This window comes from Pleurodeles waltl, chromosome 6 (genome assembly GCF_031143425.1).
Source record: "Pleurodeles waltl isolate 20211129_DDA chromosome 6, aPleWal1.hap1.20221129, whole genome shotgun sequence".
Classification (NCBI taxonomy): domain Eukaryota; kingdom Metazoa; phylum Chordata; class Amphibia; order Caudata; family Salamandridae; genus Pleurodeles; species Pleurodeles waltl.
The window spans coordinates 1,059,343,540-1,059,370,759 of record NC_090445.1 but is presented as its reverse complement, the minus strand read 5'-3'; the positions used below and the strand labels follow the sequence as shown (position 1 = coordinate 1,059,370,759).

The window sequence follows — 27,220 nt, the reverse complement described above, 5'->3', positions numbered from 1 at the left end:
ACGGGCTGCCCATAGGACAAGTCAGCAGTTCAGCATTGATCTGGGCATATTAGTATTGATCAGCATAAGCAAGTAGGGCAATTAGAAAGATAACTTTAATTCTTCAGAAGACATCTAAGGATCATAGGGATTAGGGAGAAGAGAGAAAGAGACGCACCACGTCCAGGATCACTAGATTGTCAAGACGGACTGACAAAAAGTTTCAAAAGTCTCTCCCTAACTAGAAATGTCCAAGCCTTTCCGATTGGTCCTCCAGGTGGGCTCATCTTGCGCACACGATTCAACATCCAACGGTAGCCGCTGACACCATCAAGTTTGCAACTATTTTGGATTTTCTCCAAAAAAATACATGATCATCTCAATTAATTCATACAGTTCTGCCAAAATATTACACTTTCTAATTGATGGTAACATCCGGATCCTTTCTCACGAGCAATTCTCACATTAAAATCAATAAAGTCTCCTGTCTAGCTCGACACCTAGAACATATATTGTTACTTTGTCGATATCAAACCATGTTCTCAGTCTTTGATACAATAGGACATTCAACATCACATGAGCAATCTAGGAAACAATTCCTGTTCATGAATTTTCATGCCTTGTCTATCTAAGAAAGCCTAAATACACATTAGTACAATAAATACACTTATAAAACCTATTGTGCACCTTATAATTTAAATCAGATATGTAAAGCAAATCATTTTACTGCAGGATTATTTCTGACATATTAGAAACAGTTTAAATGTGCATTTATATTTCTGCACACATGTAACTCAAGTTAATAAATTCCATTTAAATCAATGTAAGTATGATTAGTCCCTGTTCATTTAATACTTCAATTCTAATATTCATTTTGTAAAAATACTTTTAACGTTACTTCATGTCAGTAGCTTGCTTACATATAAATGCACAATATTTTCATGTTAAAACGTGATGTCAAATACGAATGGAGGCCACATTGTCCATCATAATTCAAACGTGCACATTTTACATTTCATGTTAATTCCTCTGTTAGGCTTTTTAAATGAAGGTTTATAAGTCACATATGCCAACTTCTATGCCACTACTGTATTAGTAAAATTGTATCTCTATCAGTAGCATGGTTAGACACCAAACTTCAAATCCCAGAAAACAATTCACTGTCGACTAAAAGGCTCAGGCTGGCTTAGGTTGTTACAGGACAAGGATATGGGGTTCCCTACCAATGCCTAGACAACATAGACTTCAAACACTACAACGCAATATGGTGTGAACTGAAAAGCCAGGACTAACTAAAAATGTCACACCTGCCACGCATAGGGTTACTTACTACCTGTATTATTGTATATCTATGCTAGAAAGTGTTTACAAATCGCATTTCTGCAGCAAACACTAAACACCTTCAACTGAGGCTAATCATCCCGCTACGTACATGTGGAACATCGTATTTTTAACAGCTGAACCTTGAACATTTCCAGCTTTACTTCGGCCCATATGGCTGGGCCTGGCAGTAGAAACTTGGCGGAGAACTCAGCCTGAACAGTGGCCGAAACAAATGTGGGAGCCATCTGTGCAGCTTGGAGAAAGAACAAGCGCTTGCAAAGCGCCGGGCCTCCTCCGAGAAGTCGGTTCAAGGTAAGCACATTAGTAATGCTAGACAGGAAAAGGGGCAGAAAATAAACACACGTTCACTTTGAGAAGGTAAGCAATCCTCCGCCTTGCCGTGCGCTCTGGGGCTGCATGATATGTCCCGGACAATGATGGAGGCCGGTTGCCATGGGAACCCATCATGCCACCGGCATGCTCAGTGAAGTGTGGTTTGAGCTGTTACAAGGGGGCTGCAGCGGGCTGGGAATATCTGAATGAGGCAGGAGGAGGTATCTGGTGACTGAGGCAGCGTCGGGGCGCCGCAACTTCCAAAACCTCCACACCGTGGAAGCTCGTGCTAAGGCTCTCCGCGCGAGGAAAATGCAAGTGGAAAGAATTCCTGAGACGGGCGGGTAATGCTGCAAGCTGGGCTCGCCGCAATACCACGGCATGGAAAAGTGGGAATTTCATGGCACTATCTGTGAAATTACTCCCCTTCATCAACAGGGAAGGAATTCTGGATATTAACGGGCATGTTGGATTTAGAAGTTATAAACTTTGGTCTGGATCGAACGAAATGACTGAGAACTGATTTTTCTTTTTGCATTTTAGTCTGAGAGGACTTTGAGGCACCTGCTCCGCAGACTTCAGAGGCGGCCTGATAATTAGCCATTTGTTGAGTTTTGGCTCAAATCACCGTCTGAAGCAATAAATGCAACTGCCGGGGATGTCAGCGTCAGCTGGGCTGACCGGGTGACTGTAGTGATAATACCATCCGAGCTACATTCAAGATAGAAGCGCTTTGGAGTTAGTCATGAATAAATACGGGTCCCCTCCGAGAGGCTGGCTCAATTTACGACTCAAAATGAGTGAGTATCAAGATATATATTTTATCTCCCTATCAACTCAAATGTGACACTACCTGCTCCGGTTGGAATAACTTGGTATGCAACTTTGCATACGTTACGTAGAGATATAATAACATCGTCCCAAGTCAGCTGTGATGAGTTCACACACTGTTGTTTTTTTTTAATTCTGGGACCTGTAGTTTTGCTTTTGTCATAATGAATGCAGAGCTACACATACTAGACGGATAGAAAATAAAACTTAACATGGAGCATTCAAAGGTCTCAATAACATTTTACTTGTAAGTGTTCGACATGTGTGTTCTTATTAAGTTGTTTTCATATCTAGGTGTTTACATGTAAACAAAAAACTGCATTTTGCCTTTTTTTAGTTTGTATTCTCATACTTGTCTTAACTTTACTATTGTTAATGCCGGATGTAAAAAACAGAATTCATTGTGAAAAGATTTAAAAATGAGAGAACGACTCGCAATTTTAGTGGTAAACCTCGAGAGTTCGTTTTCTACAGTCCTTCCTAAAGAGGTAGGTGCGTGTATTTCTTTTAATTCAGTTTGTTCAGCTTGGGATATTTGGTTAACAGATGATGAGTTAATGGGAAGTATGTAAACACCTGGCCAGCACTACTAATTTCAATGACCATTATTACAAAGGTTACCAGATGACTTTGTGTCTTCAGGGATACCCTTTTTAGCGCCATAGGCTGTTATTTATAACTCAGTGCATTTCGGGAGTTGTAGGCTTGGATCACCTCAATTAAACCAACCTAACTAAATTTCCAGATTGCTAAGGTTTGTAAAAGAAGAAACCTGGACTGACTTAAGTTATGCCTGATGACCAGGGGCTATCCAGTAGATCACTACTTTGGAAAGACCATTAACTTGATCTCACTTTTTCTTTGAATGACCGGTTCCAGAACTTTAAAGTTTCTAATTTCCATTAATCAGTATCTCATACAGTCCAGGTCTTGGATTTCCATCGTAGTAATTTTTGGCCTGTTTATACAAGTGTGAATTGAGGACCATAAGTACTAAGTGGCAAAAATAAAATTGACAAATCCAATAAATCTGACTTTAATGTGCAAACACATGCACTAATGTTCTTTATCAAACTAACGCCTGCCATATTGGCTTTTCCTGTGGTGGGAAAAAGTAGTAAAAAATGATTGCTTTTAGAATAGAATGCATAAATGTTATAAAGAATTGAATGTGACAAGCAGTGTGATGGGTGTACTTTTCGTATGTAGACTAGTGTCTTGTGCATTCCAATGGAAACACTTACTGGAAGGTGTAATGAAACATCAACCATCAAATGGCATGAGGTAAGAGAGCAATATGTCGCTGGGTGGATCCAAATCCACCTCTATGCATTTTTTGAAAATTTGGCATCCTATTTGCCTTGCAGACAGCTACACTGCCAAGCCAGACCTGAAAAAGTAAGTTGATCACTTCTTGTCAAATTATCGTGAACACTGTTTCTAGTTCTGGGTTTTGAGTTGGCACGCAAATGCATTCTGGGTATGGTAGTATTGGCTCACTTCCATTCAACTAATTAAAATAACACAACTGAAATCTGTGATTTTGAAGTTAGTACCCCAGAAATGGAAACAGCTCAGATGATGACATGGATTAAGGTAGTTGCCATACTGGAAAAAAACCTCAACCATTTGGGCTACTCATGCATGGCATCAGGAAACTTGGGAGTCCTGCAATTACTTTGACTCACGATTGCTAACACCAAACATTATTTTGGCTGCATAGATCTACTATTCTAATTCCGGTAGCAGTCAATCCAGTACTCAATTAAGTACTTGCACTCGACATGGAAGTTTGAAAGGTCAGACAGCTTCAAGAATGTTTTTATCAGACTGAGTTTTCTCAATGATTTTAAGGGTGTTTGGGTATCTTCACCCAACGAATTTAGGTGTAATTGTACTTGTAATGTTCATAGGGTTGAATGGTTGCCATTAACATGACTCCGAATGTAACATGGACCCCATGCACTTGATCACTTTCTAAAATGAACTGTGGCCTGGAGGTTTTTGCCATTTATCGGACCCAATACAATCAGAATCCTCAGCAAGGGCTTACTTAGTAGAAGAATACGTAGAGGAGGCCAAAGCTTTACTCAGAATCCTGTGGCCGGCACGTGTGTGTCCTGTACCGAGGCTCTGTACTCTGGAATCCACCACATGCCTCTTTGCCTCTTTGATCCACCACAAAACACTCCCTGCCTCTTTATCTCACTCTTGCGGGTTCCTGCTTTCAGCACCTGTATAATTATTCTGTCTTTCTCCCTCTTTTCCTCTGGTGCATTTTCCCTCTTTTGCTCTTGGGAAATGTCAAAGGAGGAAGAATAGCCGCAGGTCCCCCAACATGAAGGCTGCTGGGCTCTACCGGTAACAGCAGACATAAATGCCTTTGGATAGGAATTTATTGGGTTCAACAAATAACTCCCAAGCACGAGTTTGTTCTCGGTAATAGGCACTAACATGCAGACTTTGATGCTTAAAACACAAAAACCCGAAGTCCTGATAATTATTGGGCATTTTGCCCTGATAAATTATGGCAGGTCTGACCTGTCAAAATTTATTAGGGTCAAAACTGTGGGAGTACAGTGCTAACAGCCAAATTCCTAATTGATATGAGGTTACAGGAGTTACCTCAATTATCATAATTAACCGAGCCACTCGTAATGAGGGCCTCTGTATCCTCATTACTCACGTTAAGATGATTTCCCATGCATGTCGGGAATAATACTCGAAGACATTTGCAAGTTTTTCTTTACACATGGTTGAAGATTATGCGGTCACTGGGGGTGAACATAATCTGGTACCTTTGCTCCAACATTCTTATGTTTGTGTTTCTGTTTCTCCCTCTATATTTTGGAACCGTTCATTTGTCGAATAATGTGCCAATAGCATGATTCCCCGCCCTTCTTCCTCGGATTTTACTGCTGTGTCTTCAGGTTACTCGCCTGCGGTCGGGACACTAACTCGGGTGGTGGGCACAGTGGCCCTCAGCAGGAGTCTATGATGCTGTATTAGGAAATTGACACATTTCAGGCTCCATCGAAAGCATTGAACTGGCGTAGGGTGTACGAGGCTGGTTTGGGCCAGCTGCTCCAACAATCCAATGTGTCTCTCTCTGGTCCTCCCTATTTAATCCAGAACAGCATGCATATAACGCATTGAATGCTTTAATAGCATCATAACCCTTTGTCTTAGTCTATATCCGTTTGTAAGTAATAGGACTGTCCTGCCAATAGCTTCGCTTTATGGCTTTTAATCACTGATATAGCCCTGGTCAGTGGGCTATAATGTGGTAGTATAATAACACTGCCTGTTTACAGCTGATAAAGGCTAATGATTGGCTTCGTTTGATTACACGGTTGAAGTCGTTTGCCACCTCCTTGTCTCTTTTTGCCTTACTTGGTACATCTCTTAACCGAATAAGAAAAGGAGTAAATATTTTATTATTCATATGGCCTTGTTTCACCATAAGATATAAAGCAATGTACGCTGTTCTATTGTAAAATGTGTCCAGTGTCTCTATTTTCCATGATGCCCTCATGGGATTATTGTGCTGCTCAAATAATAAGTTACAAAACAATAATGTGTGCAGGGGGACAATACCTCAGTGGGGCTCCACCAGAACCCTATTGTTGGATTATAGCTGTGCTAAAGAAAAGTCTCCCTCTGGAGCAGATAACGAGAAGGCCTTGATACCACCTCAAGGGCCCCAATACCTATTTGTGGGACACTGAAGGCCTGGAGATCGATTAGGCCACCCATTGTTAGGCAACAGCAACAAGAGGAGCTGAAGAAAAGGTTATATCAGTGCTGTCCAACGGATATCACTATATATAGGTATATATATATATATATTACCAATTGGCGGTTACGAGTACGTAGTTATAGTTAGAACCTTTGTTTTGCCTATAACTTTGGTGTCGTTTGACGCATCTTCACAAAACTTTCAAACTAATACGACAGTTGGTTCAGCTGCTTTCTAAAAGTTTTGGGGTGATCCATCACGCAAGGGCCAAGAAAAAGAGGGGCAGTCTCCGAAACTCACTTTCCCCATGCATTTTCCCTTGGGGATTTTGAACACAACTACAGCCAGAACCGCTGGATGGAATTAAACCAAATTCGGCAGAAAGCTTTCTCTTGGTCCGGAAAGCGTGCTTTTTGTTGTAAATCTGTTTAGTAGTTTTTAAGATAATAAAGGAAAAGGAAATATAGATATCTAGGGATACGGATCCAACAGTCCCATGCTGATATCTGTTTGGCTGCCAAAACTTCAACAAGGATGTTTTGGCAGACATTTTGGGATTCAGCTTCAGCCAAATTCCCAAAATAAAACGTACAATAAAGAAAAGGGGGCAGGGTAGGAATACCCTGACCTCCCAGCATTAGTGCTGGGGTCCCCCTGGGACCCCTTCGGGGCAAAAAACATATTTTTTTTTGTTTTCAACAAAATTTGCGGAGTACCAACAAATCAACTGGAAAAACAAGCACAGCCTCTTGGACTTGTTTAAAATGTAGCCTCCGGGTGGGCCAGGTCCCGGCAGAATTAGGACTAAAAAAAACAAGGTGGGGGCACACAAGAACCCCCTCCTCTGGCTCTTTTGAGCCCTGGGCACCACCGCCTCCCTGGGGATTTATTATAATTTTGTAGAGGGTACATGCAGATCCACCTTCTTTGGGCTCATGTGAGTCCTGGGGACAACTACCTCCCTGGGACTTATTTAAAATAGTGTAGGGGGCTATGTGGACCCCCCTCCTTGGGCTTTTCAATGCCCCAGTGTTAGACATGGGGTCTTTGGTTGGCAGTCAGGTTACCCTCTGTCCAATCAAGGACCCTCACTCTAGTCAGGGTAAGTCACACACAATCCAAATTATCCTGTGCCCACCCTCTGGTAGCTTGGCACTGAGCAGTCAGGCTTAACTTAGAAGGCAATGTGTAAAGTATTTGTGCAATAAATCATGCTATAACACAGTATAAGCACCACAAAAATACACCACACAGGTTTAGAAAAATATAGAATATTTATCTGATTAGATTAAGGTCAAAATGATCAAGATTTGATAAGTACAAGTTGAAATATCACTTTTGTAATGATAATATGAGGTTTCAATTCTTGAAAAGCAACAAGTGTCTCTTGCAAGCACAAAGTACCTAGTTTGCGTCTAAATTATCCGCACGAGACCGCAGAGGAGGAGATGCGTGGAAAACGGGGAAGTGTGTGTTGGTTTCTCCGGGCGCACATAGACGATGCGTCAGTGCTTTTCCACGCAGCAAGGGCTTTGCGTCGATTTCCGTCACGCTGGCTTGGATCCTCTTCGGGTCGCAGGATATTCAGATGCCCCGGGGGATGATGTGGAGAAATCCTGGGCATGCAGGACGAAGTCACAGGAGCTGTGTCGATGCAGTGGGCGATGCGGGGAAATATCTGTTGCACAGCAGGTGCTGCATTGATTCCTCTCGCAGAAAGTCAGGTTGCTTCCTTCTGGCTTGGTGATGCGTCAATCTGGTGGGCTGTGCGTTGAAGTTCCAGTCACAACGCTGGCACTGCGTCGATCTCCACTCGGGGAGCCAGGCTGCGTCGTTCCGGTTCTGCGATGCCATGATTTTGTCACTGCAGGGCAGGCTGTGTGTCGATTCCAGCAGGCTGTGCATTGATTTTCGCTGCACAAGGAGTTCTTGGCAGAGATGAAGTCTTTTTGGCCCTTAGTCTTCAGGAAACAGGAGGCAAGCTCAATCCAAGCCCTTGGAGAGTACTTCTCAGCATAGCCAGAGGGCAGCAAGGCAGCAGGGCAACAGCAAGGCCGCAGTCCTTTACAGCAAAGCAGTCAAGTGAGTCCTTTGGGCAGCCAGGCAGCTTCTCTTAGCAGGTTGCAGGTTCTGGTTCAGAGTTTCTTTCCCAGGAGGTATCTTGTCAAGAAGTATCTGAGTTTGTAGGGTCAGGGACCTGGTTTAAATACCCAAATGTGCCTTTGAAGTGGGGGAGACTTCCAAGAGTGGCTTAGAAGTGCACAAGGTCCCCTTTCAGTACAATCCTGCCTGCCCGGGTCCAAGTAGTGGGTTTGGCAGTCCATTGTGTGAGGGCAGGCCACTGTCCTTCCAAATATGTGTCAGGCCCTCCACCCTTCCAGCCCAGGAGACCCATTCAGTATGCAGATGTGTGCAGGTGTGGCTGAACATCCTGTGTTTGGGGTTGTCTCTGTGAAATACTCAAGGGGGATGTCAACTAACCAAGCCAGACGTGGATTGTAAGGCACAGAAGGTTTTGAGTGTAGGGAAATGCTCACTTTCTAAAAGTGGCATTTCTAGAATAGCAATATTGAATTCAACTTCACCAGTAAGCAGGATTTTCTATTACCATTCTGGCCATACTAAATATGACCTGTTTACCCCTTTCAGTTCAGAATCTACCACTCAAACAGTATATGAGGGTAGCCCTAATGCTATCCTATGGAAGGAGCTGGCCTCACAGTAGTGGGAAACAAATTTAGGAGTTTTACACCACCAGGACATATAAACTACACAGGTACATGTCCTGCCTTATACCTACGTAGCACCCTGCCCTATTCGTTACCTAGGGCCTACCTTAGGGATGACTTATATGTAGAAAAAGGAGAGTTTTAAGGCTTGGCAAGTACTTTTAAATGCCAAGTCGAAGTGGCAGTGAAACTGCACACAGAGGCCTTGCAGTGGCAGGCCTGAGACATGGTTAAGGGTTACTTATGTGGATGACACAACCTGTGCTGCAGGCTACTAGTAGTATTTAATTTACAGGCCATGTGCACATCTAATGCACTTTGCTAGGGACTTAAAAGTAAATTAAATATGCCAATTGGGTATGAGCCAATGTCACCATGTTTTAGGGAGAGAGCATATGCACTTTAGCACTGATTAGCAGTGGTAAAGTGCGCAGAGTCCTAAAGCCAGCAAAAATGAGGTCGGAAAAAAGAGAAGGAGGAAGGTAAAAAGTTTGGGGGTGACCCTATAGAAAGGCCATTTCTAACAACCAGGGACACTACCTCCCCAGGGCTACATACAAAACGTAACGGGGGGCACACGGACACCATGGGCTCTGGGGACCACCACCTCCCCAGGGTCAACTTGTGCAAAAGAAAGGAGAGGGGGCACACAACCCCCCTCCTGGAGGGATTAACGGCCCTTGGGACTGCAACCCCCCAGGTCTGGTTCCTGCTATCTCCCAAATTGCTCCCCCCTCGGGAGATAGGTGTTCGCTTTGGCCTGGTGGGAGCTGTGTGACAGCTCTCACCAAGCAAGAGCAAATTAACTCTGCTCCCAGCAAGAAGGAGCGTGAAAACTGCTCCCGCTTGCTGAGAGCGGAGTTTTCATCTGTTTCCTTCTCCGCTGTCATGCAGGCAGAGAAACAGATGAAATACTGGTCTTGCATGAAGGGAGCTGCTTTTTAAGCAGCTCCCTGTGTGAAGGAGCAATACTGGCTTCCACAGGAGGTGGGGAGCCGGTTGCTACTCCAGGGACCTGGAGGCTACCCCAGTGGTCCCCATCATGGTAATGTGGGTGTCCTGGATGGGGCAGGGCACCCATGAGGATGTGGCCGGAGCCTGGGGGATGTGCTCCTCAGGGCCAAAATCAGCCCGTTGAGAGGGGCAACGCGGACCCCTCCCAGATTAAATTAGGTATTTGGCCCCGGGAAGGTAGTGGTCCTGGGGCCCAGGGGGGTCGATACAGCCCCCCACTAGTGTTTATTTTGCTCCAGAGAGGTGGTGGTCCCTGGGGCACACTTAAGTCCTAGGAGGGGGTGGTCCATGTGGCCCTCCTCCTTTATTAACTAAAGCCCCGTGGAGGTGGTGGACCCCAGGGCTCATTGAGCCCAAAGGAGAGGGCTCCTCTCAGCCCCACTCCCTTATTTTAATAAATCCTTAGGGAGATGGTGGTCCCTGGGCACAAAAGAGCCCTTAGAGGGGGTCCCTGTGTGTCCCCTCCAGCATTTTTCAAATAACCCTGATGCCCCCGGGACCGGGCCCATCAGAAGGCTTTCTTATATACAACCACAGGATAGCACACTTTAAAAAAAAAAAAAAATGCTGCAGATTCATAAATCCGCAGTTATTTTGTTGCAAAATGTTTTAGAAAATGCATTTTTCCCTGACTGGGTCTCGGGGGACCCCAGCCCCAATGCTTGGGGGTTAGAGTATTCCTACCATGCCAGTTCCTGAGGCCAACCACTGCATGACAGAGGACTGTGTGAGGTTGGGTGCTCATAGGGGGTTGGCTGCTGGGCCAGGCTGCAGGCCAGGCCCTGTGGCAAAGCCCCTTTGTGCACACCAAAGCCTATGCATGGTGCTGGGTTGAGTGGTTATAGCGAGTAGGGTGCAGAGCCCGGCCACAGACCAGGCCCTGCAGCCAAACTCAGCCACCCCCAGCCAAAGGCTGTGCATGATGCAGTGTTGGGTTGGCCACAGGCCAAGCCCTGCAGACAATGGCCAAGCCCTGCAGCCACCCTCCTGCACATGGCTGAGGGCTGTGCATGACACAGGGTTGGGTGTATATAGGGAGTAGGCAGTTAAGCCTGTATGCAGGCCAGGCCCTGTGGCTAACTCCCACGCACACGACCAAAGGCCATGTGTGGCGTGGGGTTTGGTGCCCATAGGGTATTGGCCGAAGGGCCTGGCCATGCCAACTCCCACCACACACGGCCAAAGGTTGTGTGGAGTGGTGGTTGGATTAAAGTAAAGTAATTAAAATTACTTAACATAAAAAAAAAACATAGAAAGTCACTGAGAAAAACAAAAGTTACAGGGATGTTATAGTTACAAAATAGAATTAAAATAATGTAGAAATTGACTTAAAAAAGCAAACTATAACTCTTGCCCTAAGGTAACTATAACTTGCACCCTCGCTATGCACTGCTAATTACCCCACATATTACATCACTAATGACATCTTTGATAACATCATTGATAATATCAATGTAACATTTGCAGTAAAACTATTGAGGAGAAAACTGTGCATGGTGGGGGCACAAGTTATAGTTACCTTAGGGCACAAGTTATAGCTACTTGAGATAACCATAACTATATTTGCTGAATTTCTATGGTTTTGTGCGTGTAAATTCAGAACCTAACTATAACGTTCCTGTAATCTTGGGTTATGTAAATATATATATGTTGATGATATTGATCATTTTCGTAACAATTGGAAAAGTATTAAAATGAAAAAAGCTCAGAGAATTAATTTCTCAGCATCAGATTGGAAAGATCTAAATGAGCTCAAATCCAATAACACCATTGTCATCAAACCCTCCGATAAAGGAGGGAACATTGTTATTATGGATATTAATAGCTATACGAAGGAGGCTAATTATCAACTTTCCAATAAACAGCACTATCAAAAATTAACCACCAATCCTACTAATGAACATCCAACCATCTACTGGGAGATGCTCGATAGTTGGCACACCAATGATCTGATTGATCAAAACGAATATCTTTATCTTAAAGTCATGTTTCCTAGAACTCCCTGTATCTATTTTCTACCAAAAATTCACAAAAACACAAAACATCCCCCTGGTCGACCTATTGTTAGTATGAATTCGTCCCTATTAGAAAACACCTCACATTTTTTGGACCTCTTCTTATGTCCCTATGTCACTGAACTGCCTTCATATCTACGAGATACTAATGATTTTCTAGCCAAAATTCATAATGTTCCATGGCAATCCAACTATTTATTGGTAACCATGGATGTGACTGCACTTTATACTTCCATCATGCATGATTATGGTATCCAAGCATGTTGTCATTTTTTGGGCACTCGTAAAATTGAATTCCTTCAACACACCAACATGCTAGTTAGCATGCTAAGATTCTGTCTCACCCACAATGCCTTTTTATTTGACAATCAATATTATTTGCAGAAACAAGGGACTGCGATGGGAGCTTCATTTGCTCCCACGTACGCAAACCTTTACATGGGCTGGTGGGAGAAGGAGATAGCTTGGTCTGACTCCAATAGCAAATACATGGAACAAGTGGTACTATGGGTCAGATATATCGATGATCTCTTTCTCATTTGGGATGGTGATGAAGGCTCTCTTAGACAATATGTTAACATCTTGAATAATAACAAGCTTAATATTCATTTAGATTTAAAATACAGTGCCCAAACTATAGAATTTCTTGATGTCCAGATTTCTGTACAAAAGGACAGCTTACAAACAACTATCTTTCGTAAACCAACAGCTTGTAATTCAATTCTGCATGGTAATAGCGGCCATCCTAAAGCTTTGAAATGGAGCATCCCATATAGTCAATTTTTACGGGCTCGTAGAATTTGTTCTAATGATGAATGCTTCAACACTGAAATTGTTATTATGACACAGAGATTTCTGGAGAGAGGGTATCCCTTAAAGATTCTCAAAGATGCTCATTTGAGGGTGCTGAATATGTCTAGAGAAAAACTGCTTTTTAAATCTGGTAGCATCAACAATCAAGAGCAAAATGATGGATCTTCACCTAGACTGTTCTTGGAATTCAATTCGCAACACTCACAACTAAACAACATCATACAGAAAAATTGGCATGTTTTGAGACAAGATCCTGCTATAAAGGACAGTATAGGTCCTCATCCACATATTACATATCGTAAAACTCAATCATTGGGTGACCATCTCACCAGAAGTCTATTCAGTTCCAAAGCTAATTCATCTTGGCTAGCTAAGAAAAGTCTTGGCTTTTGGAAATGTGGACATTGTAAATCCTGTTTATATGCACAAAATACTCATACATATACTACATTCGAAGGGAAAATTTGTGACATAACAGATCGTATCACTTGTGAAACTGAATATGTCGTGTATGTTACTGAATGTGGTTGTCATAAAAAATATGTAGGCAGCACCATTCATAAATTGAAAGTCAGGTTCTTACAACATCTCAGAGCTATCAAGAATCATGATCCATCTTACCCCTTTGCCAAACACTTTTGGGATGTACATGAAGGCAATTGCAGCTCTTTAACATTTTATGGTATTAAAACCATTGCTGCTCATCCCCGGGGGGGGGGGGGGTAATAGAACTGCCCACCTGAGACAAACTGAGTCTAAAATGATTTTACTTTTAGGCACAGAAAACCCCTGGGGTAATAATTTAGATGCAGAGCTTCATGTACATCTGTGAGATTTTAGATTCCTTTTTATACTTTTTTACAGTAGAAAACATGAAATTCATTTGACACTTTAAAAATTACTTTTTAGGATCCTTTATTGGTTAATGAGATTTCCGGATTGGAACTTAGTTTATTTTGTTATTTTATTTATCACAGTATTAATTTCCTTTATGGTGTTGCACTCATCTAATTCACCTTTGCACTGTATTATGCACTTTTGAGGGAGTTTCTTGCGGTCTGTACATATATATCCTTGTTGTTGAATTTGTTGGGTCTCCTTTGCAACTTTAAAATTAATGATAGCTTTGCCTGTGTTATGGACACAATACTTTTTTCCTTTTGATAGTATATTAACATTTAGAGGACCATGATCAATTTTATATACTGTGTAATGATTTATCTTTAATTGAATTTGACATTGTTATTAAGACCAATTGAGATATTTATATTTTAGCATAAATCGTATAGAATTTTGGTTATTAACATCTATTTATATATCTGTCCTTTTTATATATTTCTTATTGCCATTCCTTGATAAGAATCGATTGGAATTATTCCATTTATTTATTTATTTATAGCTTGTATATAGATTGATTGTATTGTAATTAAGTTATAGTACACATATTTATGTATTTATCTATTTATATATCAGGCTTCCAAAACTATCAAGTAAAAAGTGTACAATACTTTGATATTAGAGAGAAAGGGAAAAAAAAGGAAGAGAAAGAGAGAAAAAACCCTCTATCTGGGTTGTTCTTTTTCCTGTATTTAACAATTATTAATTATGACTATATATTATTTATGCATTTACAGGCGATTACATCATATATGTGATATGGTATTACAATATAAAAGAAATACACAATGTTATTTTTGAAGTTTATATCTCATCTAAGCACAGGATTACTATTTTCTAACTCTCAAACCCAGAACTGTTATGTTACAAAATGGCCGCTCCGTTTGCACTTCCCTCTAGCTATGTAGTTAACAACAAAGAAGGACTATAGGGTTTAAATAGTTGGGTGTAAAAATGTCTGCCAATGTCCTGTTGAAGGCTTTTGCCGAAACGCGTTGACATTTGGTTGGGACAGCGTGTGTTTGTTCTTGGTGGGCACATTATTGATTCTTTTTGTGCTTCTTATTCCTTTTTATGCGGTTCTAATCTAACCTGCATTTAAACTTTTTTCAATAAATAGCAGCCAATGAAATTAATTATAAGTGGTTTTTGACTCCACATTTTTACGAGCCTATTTGGATGTTGTGCAGCCCTTGGTGTGCGATTACCCTGCACCAGTTTTTCTGAATACATATATATAAATATATATATATATATATATCTATATATGTCAACATAACATTCCTTAGATTTCTTCAGGAACCACCGCACTCCGGGATCTCGTATTTCAAAAATCCATTTATTTAGGCTCCATTCAATTCGTTTTCAGCACAAAAACCACCCGCCCTACGCGTTTCAGTCTGAAGGACCTTGATCACGGGCATATACGTATATATATATATATATAAAACCTAGTGGCCATCGCCAATAGGTAGTTATAGTTAGGATCTAGTTTCTATAGAAAAAGTGTTTTTTTCCTTGCCTAAATCTTTGTGCTAGTTGACGAATCTTCCAGAAAATTTCCCAAAAACTTTGACGCTCACCTGAGCTGCTGTCTGGAAAGTTTTTGGGTGATCCATCAAGCAGGGGCCAGTTATAGCGCCCAAACTACTGGACACTATTACACCAAATTTGGCAGAAAGGTAGCTCTTGGGACAGAAAGTGACCTTTTTGACATTTGGTGTAAATCTCTTCAGTAGTTTTTTAGTAATATGAAAACAAAACCAAAGTTGTACATGAAGGGATGCTAAGGCTTCGCAAATCGTCCGGATCTCATGCTGAGATCTAACTGGCTGCCAACACTTCAACAAAGAAGAAAATAGCATTTTTTAAAACATTTTCAGTGGAAGTAATGGTGGATCCACTGAAAAAAAAAACAAAAAAAAAAAAAACGTGGGCTCCAGTGCTTGATTCTGTGAGGCCCCTGGGTGAGCCAGGTACCAGGAGTATTGAAATCATCAATGTGGGGGGACCGGCCCTGCAGCTCCGAGGACCGTCACCTCCCACGGACTTCAGTCAAAAACAGTGTGCGGGGGGCTTTAATCAAATGTACTTTGGAGGGGCACCTACCCCCCGCAACCCCAGGGAACCACCACCTCCCAGAGGCTCTATTCAAATACAGTGCGAGGGGGCTGCATGGGCTCCCTGCAGCTCTGGGGACCGTCACCTCCCCGGGGCTATTTGAAACATTGGAGGGGGACTGCACTGCTCCTATTGAGGAGCCACAGATGGCCCTGGGGACCGCTATCCCCCAGGGCCTGCTCCTGCTATGTCCCTGGTGCCCACCCACAGGGCATAGCTGTTTGCTGTGACTTGGCGGGATCTGACTGCGTCCACCAAGTTAGAACAAACACTTCGCTTGCAGAGAGGGAGGGCTGTCAAACAGCTCTCCCTCACTGTGAGTGGAGGATTCCTCTGTTTCCCTGCCCTCAGAGATGCAGACAGGGAAACAGAGATAACATTGCCCGCCCTCCCAAAAATGTACATTTTTAGGTCGGGTCCTGGGGAATGGGGTCCCTAGACCATGGCCCAGGGGAGATCGTCCTGGGGAGGGAGGCTGCGTGACCTACCCCCAAACAAATGTAAATATTTAGGCCGGGCACAAGGGGATGGAGCCCTGGGGACAAGAACGACCTGGGGAGGGTGGGCCGTGCTGCCAGGCCCCTACCCCCCAAAAATATATTTAGACAGTGCCCCAGGGGAAGGGGTCCCTGGTGCTGAGATCGCCCATGGGATGGGGGCCACATGGCCCCCCTCCCCAAAAAAATACATTTTAGAAGGCTATGCCACAAGGGGTGGAAATTGGCCAGGGGAGGGGGTCATGTGGACCTGCAGCCAATTACTGCTGTACATGGCCAAAGGCTGTGCGCAGTGTGGGTTTGGGTTGTTATGGGTGCTGGCCGCAGGGACTGGCCACAGGCCAAGCCCTGTAGCTAATCCCCGCTGTGCATGGTGCAAGGTTGGGTGGTTATAGGAGTTGGCCGCAGGTGTAGGCTTGGGTGGTTATAGGGGTTGGCCTCTGTTTCCAACTCCTGCCGTGCATGGCCAAAGATGGTTGGTTTAACGTGTAATAATGAAAATTCCTTTACTTTAAAAAACATAGAATTTCACTGAAAAACACCAAAGGTTAGAGGGACGTTACAGTTAGGAAATAGAATTAAAAAACAAAACATAGAAAGTCACTTAAAAAACCAAAGGTTACACGGACGCTATAGTTAGGCTCACGTTTTAAACATACAAAACCAAAGAAATTCACCTGTTATAGTTATAGTTATCTCAAGTAACTATAACTCGTGCCCTAAGATAACCATAACTTGCGCCCTCGCCATGCACTTCTAATTATCCCACAAATTAAGGCATTCATGGCATCTTTGATAATATCATTGATAATATCAATGTAATATTTTCAGTAAAATGTTTGACTAAAGTACTGTGCATGGCGGAGGCATGAGTTATAGTTACCCTAGGGCATGAATTATAGTTACTTGAGATAAAACACGCACATTTCTATGGTTTTGTATTTTTAAAATGTGTGTGTGTGTGTGTCTATCTGTGCATTTCTTCACAATGTTTTCTGTCAAACCGGTTTTGATAAATGTTTCCACAACTTTTAATAGGCTTTACAAGATTGATGAAACCAACCTGGTGAATGCTCTTCTTTGTGAAATATTTTTTCTTCAGGTTGTGCTTTCAGTTTTGTTTTAAGGGACACATTCCCCCACAATTTTTTTATAAAACTCTTTTGAAAGTTGGGATCCTCTCTTAACTGCACTGTCTTTTCCTCCCTGTCCATTCGTTTTTTACCCCCTGTAGCCCTTGTAGCTACCACTCACCCATATCCAAGTCACCCCTCCCTCAATCCATAAATCTCACCCCGTTTTCCATTTTAACTGTGCCAAGCATGCTGTCATCTTGTCTTTGTACCCTGTGTTATTGTCCTATTCCTCTTCACTGGGAAGAAGCGGTAGACATTAACAAAGACTATTTTTTGAACTGCAGTCTTTCCCAATTCGTAATATATTTCTTTTTTACAACTCCTAATGCTTTAGCTGATGTAAGAAATGCCATTGCTACATCTGACCTTGAATTTATACCAGGGACCCATGATTCAAATCTGGTGTTCTGGTAATTTGTTTACCTCTGACTTATCATCTTTCCTTGCTGTGGTGTTGCTGCATGCAGAGAGTCTTGGAGGACAGAAGCTGTGCAATATTTTATATACTGACGATGTGCTACTGCTAAGTAACACCCGAGGAGGTCTGCAAAGATTGACAAACAGGCTAGCAGAGTGTTCTGTTAAAAAACAGCTGGAAAGGAACCTTAAAAAGACTAAAATTATACTATTCAACCCCCCAATTTCAAAAATAGAAAATGGCATCTTAATGGGTCCAAGATGGATGAAACAACATCATATATGTATCTAGGGTTTAAACCGGACATGAGGGGTCCTTTGCTGCACAAAGAAGCTAACGTGGATGCTCTAAATTTAGCTTTTTCCAACTTAAGGAAAAAATTGTGGGGTCACATCCTTAAAGCCTTGATTATGGTGATAAAATCTAAGCAGACCCAATTTAACTGATGGAAGAGAGATAATGCTAGGGGAAGACACGGCCATCTTGGATAAACTTATATTGCGAACATACAAGCGAGTGTTTCAGCTACCAAAGTCCGTCCGCCCCACTCAACTAAGGCTCGAGTTCTCCTTGGTAAAACAATCGCTAGACAGACAAGGAGTCTTTGTTAGATGTTGTCATCACCTAAGGAGTGCTCTTGAAGAGAAACTAGCACATCTTGTTTGCGGAAACCAATCTCAAGAGGGAGAAAAATCAGTTTGCTGAATATTTACAGAATAGCATAAAGAACCTTGATTCTCTGACCTTTGGACATTGAACGTAAGTGATACCATCTCTATGGAGGCCATGAATAAATGTATCCAGCTGAAAAGCCGCCTGGAGATAAATGGTTATCAGCAAGATGAGTCCATGGGTGGCTGGTGATAAACTTGAATGAAACCCTCAAGGAATACCTCTACTTTGAGGCAGCACTTACTCTGACCACCAAGAAAGGAATTTATGAAAATACAATTTGGTCTCCTTCCCTCCTTAGACTTCATCCCCAAATGGCAGATGAATGGACGATGGGAGAATAGATGGTGCTGCTTGTGCCAATAAACAAACAAGACATTTATACATATACTCTGTTCATGTCCTAAGTTACTGGCATACCGTAGGGCCCTGTTACGTAAAGAGTTTTTAGCCCTTGGTGTAAGAACATGCAGGTCAGTGGCCATTGAGAGGTTAAATCCCAAAACCCTGTGTTGAACACTCTATTGGTAAAGTACTTACAAATTTTTAGCAACCACATAAAAGCAGTGTCTGTGATCTAGGTATGGTACTGAATATTGGGAAACGAAGGGCCAAACCCCCAACATAGTGCGAAGTGTTGCTTGGGCCACTAATGTTGTTATGATTTATTGACCGGGCCGGGTTACTAGGGGAGAGTACAAGGAACTGACCATTACCCCACTCATTGGGTAATGCGGACAGGCTGCTAGGAGTAGGTCATGAGGAATATTTACTCCTATCATGATAATGTAGGCAGATTTTAGCCTTAGGCCCTGTGTATGCTAGATGGTCCCCAATTTTGAGAGGATCACGGTTTTTAAGTATGTCGCCCCGTCTTTTATGTTTGCACATGCACCATTTAAATGTTTTTACTGGAATGCATGATGTGTGGGGGTTTATTGTGAGGGACATTCATCTTCATGGCCTGTTTAGCCCGGTGTATCCAAGTATATTTTACTGTCCTAGCCTAGGGAAGAGGCTGGATTTTGATTATTGCTGCTTTGTTCATATAATTTACTATTTACATGTCTTATTCTGCTTTGTTTGCTCTCTATGTTTGCCCTATGCACTTTCATAGGATCTGCTGCGCTTCGACTGCTCATAGAACGCATGATATCCAAGCATGTCATATGACCCCCTAGTCTAGGGAAGAGGCTGAATTTTGATTATTGCTGTTTTGTTCCTATAATGTACTGTTTATATGTCTTATTCTGCTTTGGTTGCTCTCTATGTTTGCCCTATGCACATTCATAGGATCTGCTGCGCTTAGACTGCTCATAGAATGCATGATAACCAAGCATGTCATATGGCCCCCTAGTCTAGGGAAGAGGTTGGATTTTGATTATTGCTGCTGTCCTGTATAATGGACTGTTTACATGCCTTATCCTGCTTGTTTGCTCACTACATTTGCACTATGCATGTTCATACAATTTGCTGTGCTTTGGTAGGTCATCAAAGGCATGGTGACCATCCGTGTATGGCTAAATTCTGTTGTACATTTAGGGCCTGATTACGACGTTGGAGGAGGGCATTACTCCATCCCAAATGTGACAGATATCCTGCCTGCCGTATTACGAGTTCCATAGGATATAACGGACTCGTAATTCGGCGGTGAGAAATCCGTCACATTTGGGATGGAGTAATGCCCTCCCCCAAAGTCGTAATCAGGCCCTTAGTCCCTAAGAGAGAGTACAGCAGGGAACATGTATGCCTATTGTTGTGGGTATTAGTTTTTTAAATTCAATGGATGATTTTAAAACTGAAGGTATAATTGTAAAATTGCTGATTGTTTCAGTTTATGGTTTTATTTACCTAATAAACTAAAATTAGTACTGGTGTTCTTACATACCTTTTCGCAAAAATCTTTGGATATCTGTGAAAATTGTATTTCCTTCTTATTATTCTGCCCCATAATGAGTTTCCTCAATCTTTTTCATCAGGCTGATTTTTTTCATTATGGGGCTTCATCATATTGACATGATAATCTTAATGCACATTAAGGTGCATCAACATGATGTTATCCTCCTTTACTGGGGAAGGGCTGAAGCGTCACTTTCTGAAAGCTCTGACCTCAGAATTGTGACAGCAAAGATCACTCTGCATATGGATTCCTCCATATTAACCATCTGTCAGAAATGCCCTGAACCCAGCATTCCTGTGTGCAGTTGTATATGCTGATGGTCTGACAAGCCTGTTTCTAGAAACCACAGCCCCTCAGATGGAAGGGTCAGGCGCCATGTCATGAACATCATGAGTGTCTATGAGCACACTCAGAAGAGGTTTCATGCACCCATTTTGCTGAAAGTTCATGTCTGCATTTGACTACAGGATAGAGTAGCAGGATGGTGTGTTAAATGCCCATGATAATCTTCTATCTGATGCAATCAAATTTTAATGAGTTGCAAACATCTCTTCGACCACAATTATCTGTGAAATGAAACTGGACCTGGCATGCAGGGAAAAGGTTATGAGTGCTGATGAGCTGAGAGAAATAACAGAAAGTTAGCAAGTTAAAGCAAATGATGGAAGGAAGGCAACAACCAGCATGAAAAACAAAAGGAATCATTTACAGTATAAATAAACAATGAAAGGAAGTAAATAAAAGCAACATTCTTTATAAGCACACTTTCTTGTGAATTTCTTTTCAGTGTAAAAAATGTAGACATGGGTAACCAGTGATTTTTTTAGGTTGTGAAAACACCAAAATACTGAAAAATCCTCTGGAATTTACGACAAATAGAAAGTGGAGCAGGAAGTTCTAGACATTATGTTTCAGTTTTAAGGTGTAAGCAAATGTGTGCTTCGAAATTATCACTGTTTGAGCCAAAAAGATAATTATTCAGGGTGTTCAACAAGCCTGGATATATTTCCCACTGTTTGTTACAGGCCACAGCATACCCAGGGTCGGACTGAGAGAGAAAAAAGGCCCCATCACCAAAATAAAGGTGGCCTCCATTAGTTAATTAAATAGCTTAAAAAGTGTCCCCTGTTTGCAAATTGGAACAGTTTTGAACTTTTTAAGGCACACCTTATAAGTATTTTATAATGTTTGGTATAATTTATGGATTTCAGCTTGCTGCTGGCATTGCTTGTTTTAATATCAGGGAAATCAACAGTAAAAACATACCCAGCAGACAATAAAGATGCCCACAAGCAGCCACAAACGGCCAACACACTCACCTGGCACCCCAGTCCATTGGGCACTGCCTGATTGCCCTATAGGCCAGACCTCAGGGTAGCTGGCTTCTGGAATAAGGTGGTGATTGAGCTATTGGAGTTAGTTCAGTTGGATGGATTGGTTTGAGGGATATCAGGAGATGCCTGCACATAAGCAGCAGTCCAGCTTAAGTGACATGAGTGTTAAGCAGGTAAAGTGTGTATTTGTTTTTTAGTGTAAGGCTATGAGTATCGAAGCATGATTCTATGCATGTGTCTGTATATGTGGGAGAACATGTGGGCATATGATGGGTATCCCTGAGATACTTTGGCAAACCCTGGCATATGGTGCCCACTCCTGACATGTGATGTCCACCTCTGGCATATTGCGGCCTTCCCAGGAATATGATGGTGGGGATCCCAGGTGCTTTTGGCACCATACAGAAGAGCGATGCTGAACCAGGATATATGAAACTGCACCTAGCATATGATGTTGCTACATGGGCGAGTGACACTGTACATTGAAGCAATGTTAGAAATGGGGTGCCTTGTTGGCTGAGGTATACACCCTTGTCCAAGTAGGGATCACAGTCCAAGTCAGGGTATGTCACAACACAACCCAAATTATCCTGTGCTAACCCTCTGGTAGCCTCACACAGAGCCGGCAGGCTTAACTTAGAAGGCACTGTGTAATGTATTTGTGCAATAACTCATACAGTAACACAGTGAAAACACCACAAAAACACACCTCAAATATTTAGAAAAATAGGTAATATTTACCTGAATACAATAAGGTCAAAACAATGAAAATCCAATGTACACAAGGAAAGTTGAGTTTTTTTAAAGATTAAATCCTACTAAAGCACTTAGAAACACAATAGCTCCAACTGGGGCTATCACGGTATCATTAATGGAGTCGTTCCCAATAGTCCGATGCCACAGGCACCGGTCACAGAGTTGCATGGACCCCCAGGCACAGTACTTTTGAAAAAGAAGAAACAAAGATGTTGCACGGAGTCGTGGAGGTGTTGCATTGCTGGAGCCAGTGCAGAGTCAGTCCCTTATGGCACCTGGGGAGGTGAGGCGTCAGTTCCGCACTGCAGGGCAGGGGAGGTGAGGCATCGGTTCCGTCCAGTTGCAAGGGGAGCTGGTGCAGCGTCCATGGCAAGGTGTAGGTTTCCTCTGACCCGGTGGGGTTGATGGATCCAGTCGTGATGTGTTGACTTCACTGTGTCCGATCACACTGTGGGACGTCAGCGGCATCACAGCGATATTAGACTTGCATAGCAGGCTGCGGTCGTGGCGTGCAGCGAGGACCATAGAGCAGGCAGCAGTGTGGCGTCGGGGAAGGGCAACAGTGCTCGAGTTGCTGAAGTCGGTATTGGAATCGCTGAAGTCGGTGAATTAGCTAGAAGCTAGTAGATGAAGTCTTTGTTGGCCCTGAGACTTCAGAACAGGAGGCAAGCTCAATCCAAGCCCTTGGAGAGCACTTTTGAGGAAGGCAAAGTCCTTGCAGCGAAGTCAGAGGCCAGCAGGCAGCAGGGCAACAAGCTGGACAGCAGTCCTTGTCATCAAAGCAGTCCGGATGAGTCCTTTGGGCAGCCAGGCAGTTTCTCTGACAGAGTCCAGGTGTAGATCCAGAAGTATCTGATTTGGCGGAGTCAGAGACCCAATATATAAACTCAAAAGTGCTTTTGAAGTGGGGAAAACTTCAAAGAGTGGGTTTGAAGTGCACAAGTTCCACTTTCAGCCCAGTCCTGCCTGTCAGGATCCCTGTGGGTGGTTATCAGTCCTTTATGTGAGGGAAGGCCACTGGCCTTTGAAGTGAAAAAAGGGACCCTTCCACCCTTACTGCCAAGGGAGACCCATTCAGTATGCAGATGAATGAAGATGTGACTGAGTGTCCTGTGTTTATGGTTGACTTATTGGAATGCACTAGGGGAGCTGCCAACCAGCCCAGACGTGGATTGGAGACAGGATGTACGGCATGGATTGCAGTAAGTGCAGAGAAATGCCTACTTTCTAAAAGTGGCATTTCAAAAATAGTAATATTAAATTCAACTTCATCAGTAGCAAGGTTCTCCATTACTATTCTGGCCATACCAAACATGGCAGGGCTACTCCTTCCAGATCAGAATCTACCACTTGAGGACAGTTCTAATGCTAGTCTGTGAGAGGAGCAGGCCTCACAGTAGTGGAAAACGAAATTCTGAGTTTTTCACTACCAGGACATGTACAACACACAAGTATATGTCCTGCCTTTTACTTACATAGCACCCTGTATATGAGTTTCCTAGGGCCCACATTAGGGGTGACATGTGTGGAAAAAGGGGAGTTTAAGGCCTGGCAAGTAGTTTTAAATGCCAAGTCAAAATCGCAAAGAAACTGCACACACAGGTCTTACAATTACAGACTTGGGACATAGAGGGTTACTTAAGTAGGTGGCACAATCAGTGCTGCAGGCCCACTAGTAGCATTTAGTTTACAAGCCCTGGGCATATCCAGTGCACTTTACTGGGTACGTATAGGTAAATTAAATATGCAAATTGGGTATGAGCCAATGTTATCATGTTTTAGGGAGAGAGTACATGCACTTTAGCACTGGTTAGCAGTGGTAAAGTGCTCAGAGTCCTAAAGCCAACTAAAATGAGGTCAAAAAAAGAGGAGGAGGAAGGCAAAAAGTTTGGGGTGACCCTTCAGAGATGGCCATTTTCCAACCAGCAGTATCCGTCCTTGCGGGGGAGAAGTAAAAACAGGATGTACTTGATGAAAATGGAAAACTAATATTTGGGGAATAAAAATAGTTTTTATTCAGAAAAGGTTAGAGTTCTGCTGTGGGAAGTAGGAAGCTCTTATTTTGGAACAAAAACCTCCAATTACAGAAAATGACAACCTTTTTTGGGTGGGGATGGTTCTTATTATTTTTATATTATTTTTCAATACTATTTTTTATTAATATTATAGTGTCCCCAAAAAGGAAAAGATGTTATTTTGAGCCAGAAAATGTGTGTTATTAGTTAGTGACTGTCAAGTTCTTTAGGTGAAATAAGTGTATTTCCAAAATAAATGTAAATCTGACAGTTGAACTGCAATTCATGACGAGGAATACTTGCTGCTGTTTCACAAATCATGTGGAGACATGAAATGTTATTTATTGATTGATTTGTGATTTCATGTTTTTATAATAGCTACATCCGTTGCATCTAAGCCATGAGCCTGTAAGATCGGTGTTGCCTAAGTTCTATCTGAAACCTGTAACATTTCTGTGCATGGAGCATCAGGTCTGCTGTTTGAGCATGTATGAAGTGTCTGATGTGGGAAATAACTATGATAATCGAGGAAAATAACATTTAATTTTTTATCCCTGGCCGAGATCAGACTAGGGCAGAAAAAGTCACAGGCACCAAAATAAAAGTGACCCTTATTTGTGAAGCAGATAGCTAAAATAAAGTAGCCCACATTTGCAGATCGGGTCCGTCTTGAACAGGTAAAGACACTTTGTACAGGTGTTTTGCAAGGTATGGGGGACTGCATGCATATATGCTTGCTACAGGCAATGTCTGAGGTAATATCAGGAAAATGAACAGTAAATACCAGCCCATCAGTCCATAAAACAGGCCCACAAACAGTCACAAAAATCTCACACTCTGACCTATCAGAGTAGTCCTTCTTGCGCTACCAGATTCCCCTATATGCCAGTCTGACTCTGCCCGTCCCATCCAGTGTATTTATAGTCTTATCATATCACTGACAGTCTCCTAGAAGGAATAGTTAGGAATAAAGAGCAGTGGAAGAAAGAAGTATTTTTTTTTAATGGCGAGAGACCATTCCAAAGTGAATACTTTTTCTTGAACAGTGTTTAAAACATATGACTCAGCCAATTTCTTGTGAAACTGTGATGGTTAATCTACAATTCTCCTCTTTATCACAAACATTTAATTGGGATAGAAACATACCCTTCCTCGATCCGCAAGAAACTGAAGACTTGACTCTTCATATAAGCACCTTGGGGGCCACAAAAGTACAGACATGCCCATCTTGCGTGATTAGTGTGCCATGCAACTCAATATCACATAACATAACATGTGCAAACCATCCTGGGAGTCACTCACTATTTTCGTGTTTGCAGCGTAGAGTTTGAAAGTGTACCATTCGCTCCCTAAAGGCACTCCATGTTCTCTCTATTTCCAAGTTACTTCATGGATGTCTGAGGACCAACTTCAGAAGATTTACAGTATCACCCTATCTTGTTTCCAACAGACACTTTAAAATTACGTTTTATACATGGCCGCAGATGTCCACTAATGATTCTGTAATCCCAAAGTAAATGGCGCTTTACAGACTAGTTTACAACATTGAGGAGGAAAAACACATAACTATAGACACAGGTCTATTTATTTTACAAGGGGCCTTAATCACACAATTTTAACCTAAACGTTGGTTTGTAAGGACCATCACACTCCAGAAAGATTGTTTTCTCAGTCTTGGAATCTTAGAATTCGAGTTTTTTTTGATTTTCATTTGCTCCTGATTCATCTTGGTTACAGTTGTTGTAGAACAACTGTTGATACAAATAAGAGAACACGCTTTTACTCAACAACATTAATAGCCCTGTTAGAAACTAGGACTGGTTTATCCAGATTTTACTAGACAAAATTGGTACCATTTCATTTAATAATCTTTTCTTGCTTATGAAAAAGTGGTTTGTAGGACGCAAATATTTCTTTCTTTTTCGTGAACAAGAGTAAATTTAGGACACACTTTTAATCTACTCCATATTTGCTTGATTTATAGTATTTCAGAATTCGAGTCCAGGATGTCTTATCGCAATGATGCAGCATAAGTGCTTGATAATAATAGTGGACGTGTAATAACGGTTCTCAAAGTTGAAATATTTCCTATCAAGGGAGAAGTTGCATTCTGCTTGCTTTACCCACTGCAGCTGTTGCTGTTGCTGGTTGTTGAGAACATTCCCTAGCACAGTTCCACCCATCACATCCGGATAAACACCCACCACAAACCACACAAGTTTGAGAAACAATTTCAGAAATGTACTCTTTTAGACACAAATGTGTGGAATAAATCAGCAACTTTTAGTACATTTTAACGATATTCCTGATGCACTTCTGGGAATATGCAACTGTTGAAGGTTCCCAAGAACACTCATGTATAATTGCTTAGTCAAATGCGAAATTGGGATGCAAAAGTGCATTTGAAACTTCTTTTTGTTTGTCAGTGGTGAAAACATGTTTCTCATTTGGGAGTACTGTTCCCCATATACCCTATCACCGTTGAGTGGTGTTCACTCCCAATTCCCACACCAAAATGTGCATGTGCTCCTGAACTTTGACTAGAACTGTGCTGCAAACATACTCAGGGTGGGAAACCACCAGCAAAAAGTTGATGACTATTACAGACTTGCAGATGGATCCACACTGGAGTGATTATAAACTTGCCCATTGAAGAGGATTTGCCCTGCAGACAATACAACCTACAGGTGTGATTTCT

General features: G+C 42.2%; 1 protein-coding gene across 1 annotated transcript in view; it reads left to right on the top strand.

The window, feature by feature from the left end:
* The first annotated feature begins 1,835 nt into the window (after positions 1–1,835).
* PLEKHG5 (pleckstrin homology and RhoGEF domain containing G5) overlaps positions 1,836–27,220 on the top strand; it is an 834,379-nt gene continuing 808,994 nt past the window's right edge. The window contains exon 1 of the mRNA XM_069240015.1: positions 1,836–2,435. Coding sequence (XP_069096116.1) covers positions 2,381–2,435 — 55 coding nt within the window. The 5' untranslated portion in view covers positions 1,836–2,380. The remainder of the gene's footprint in view (positions 2,436–27,220) is intronic.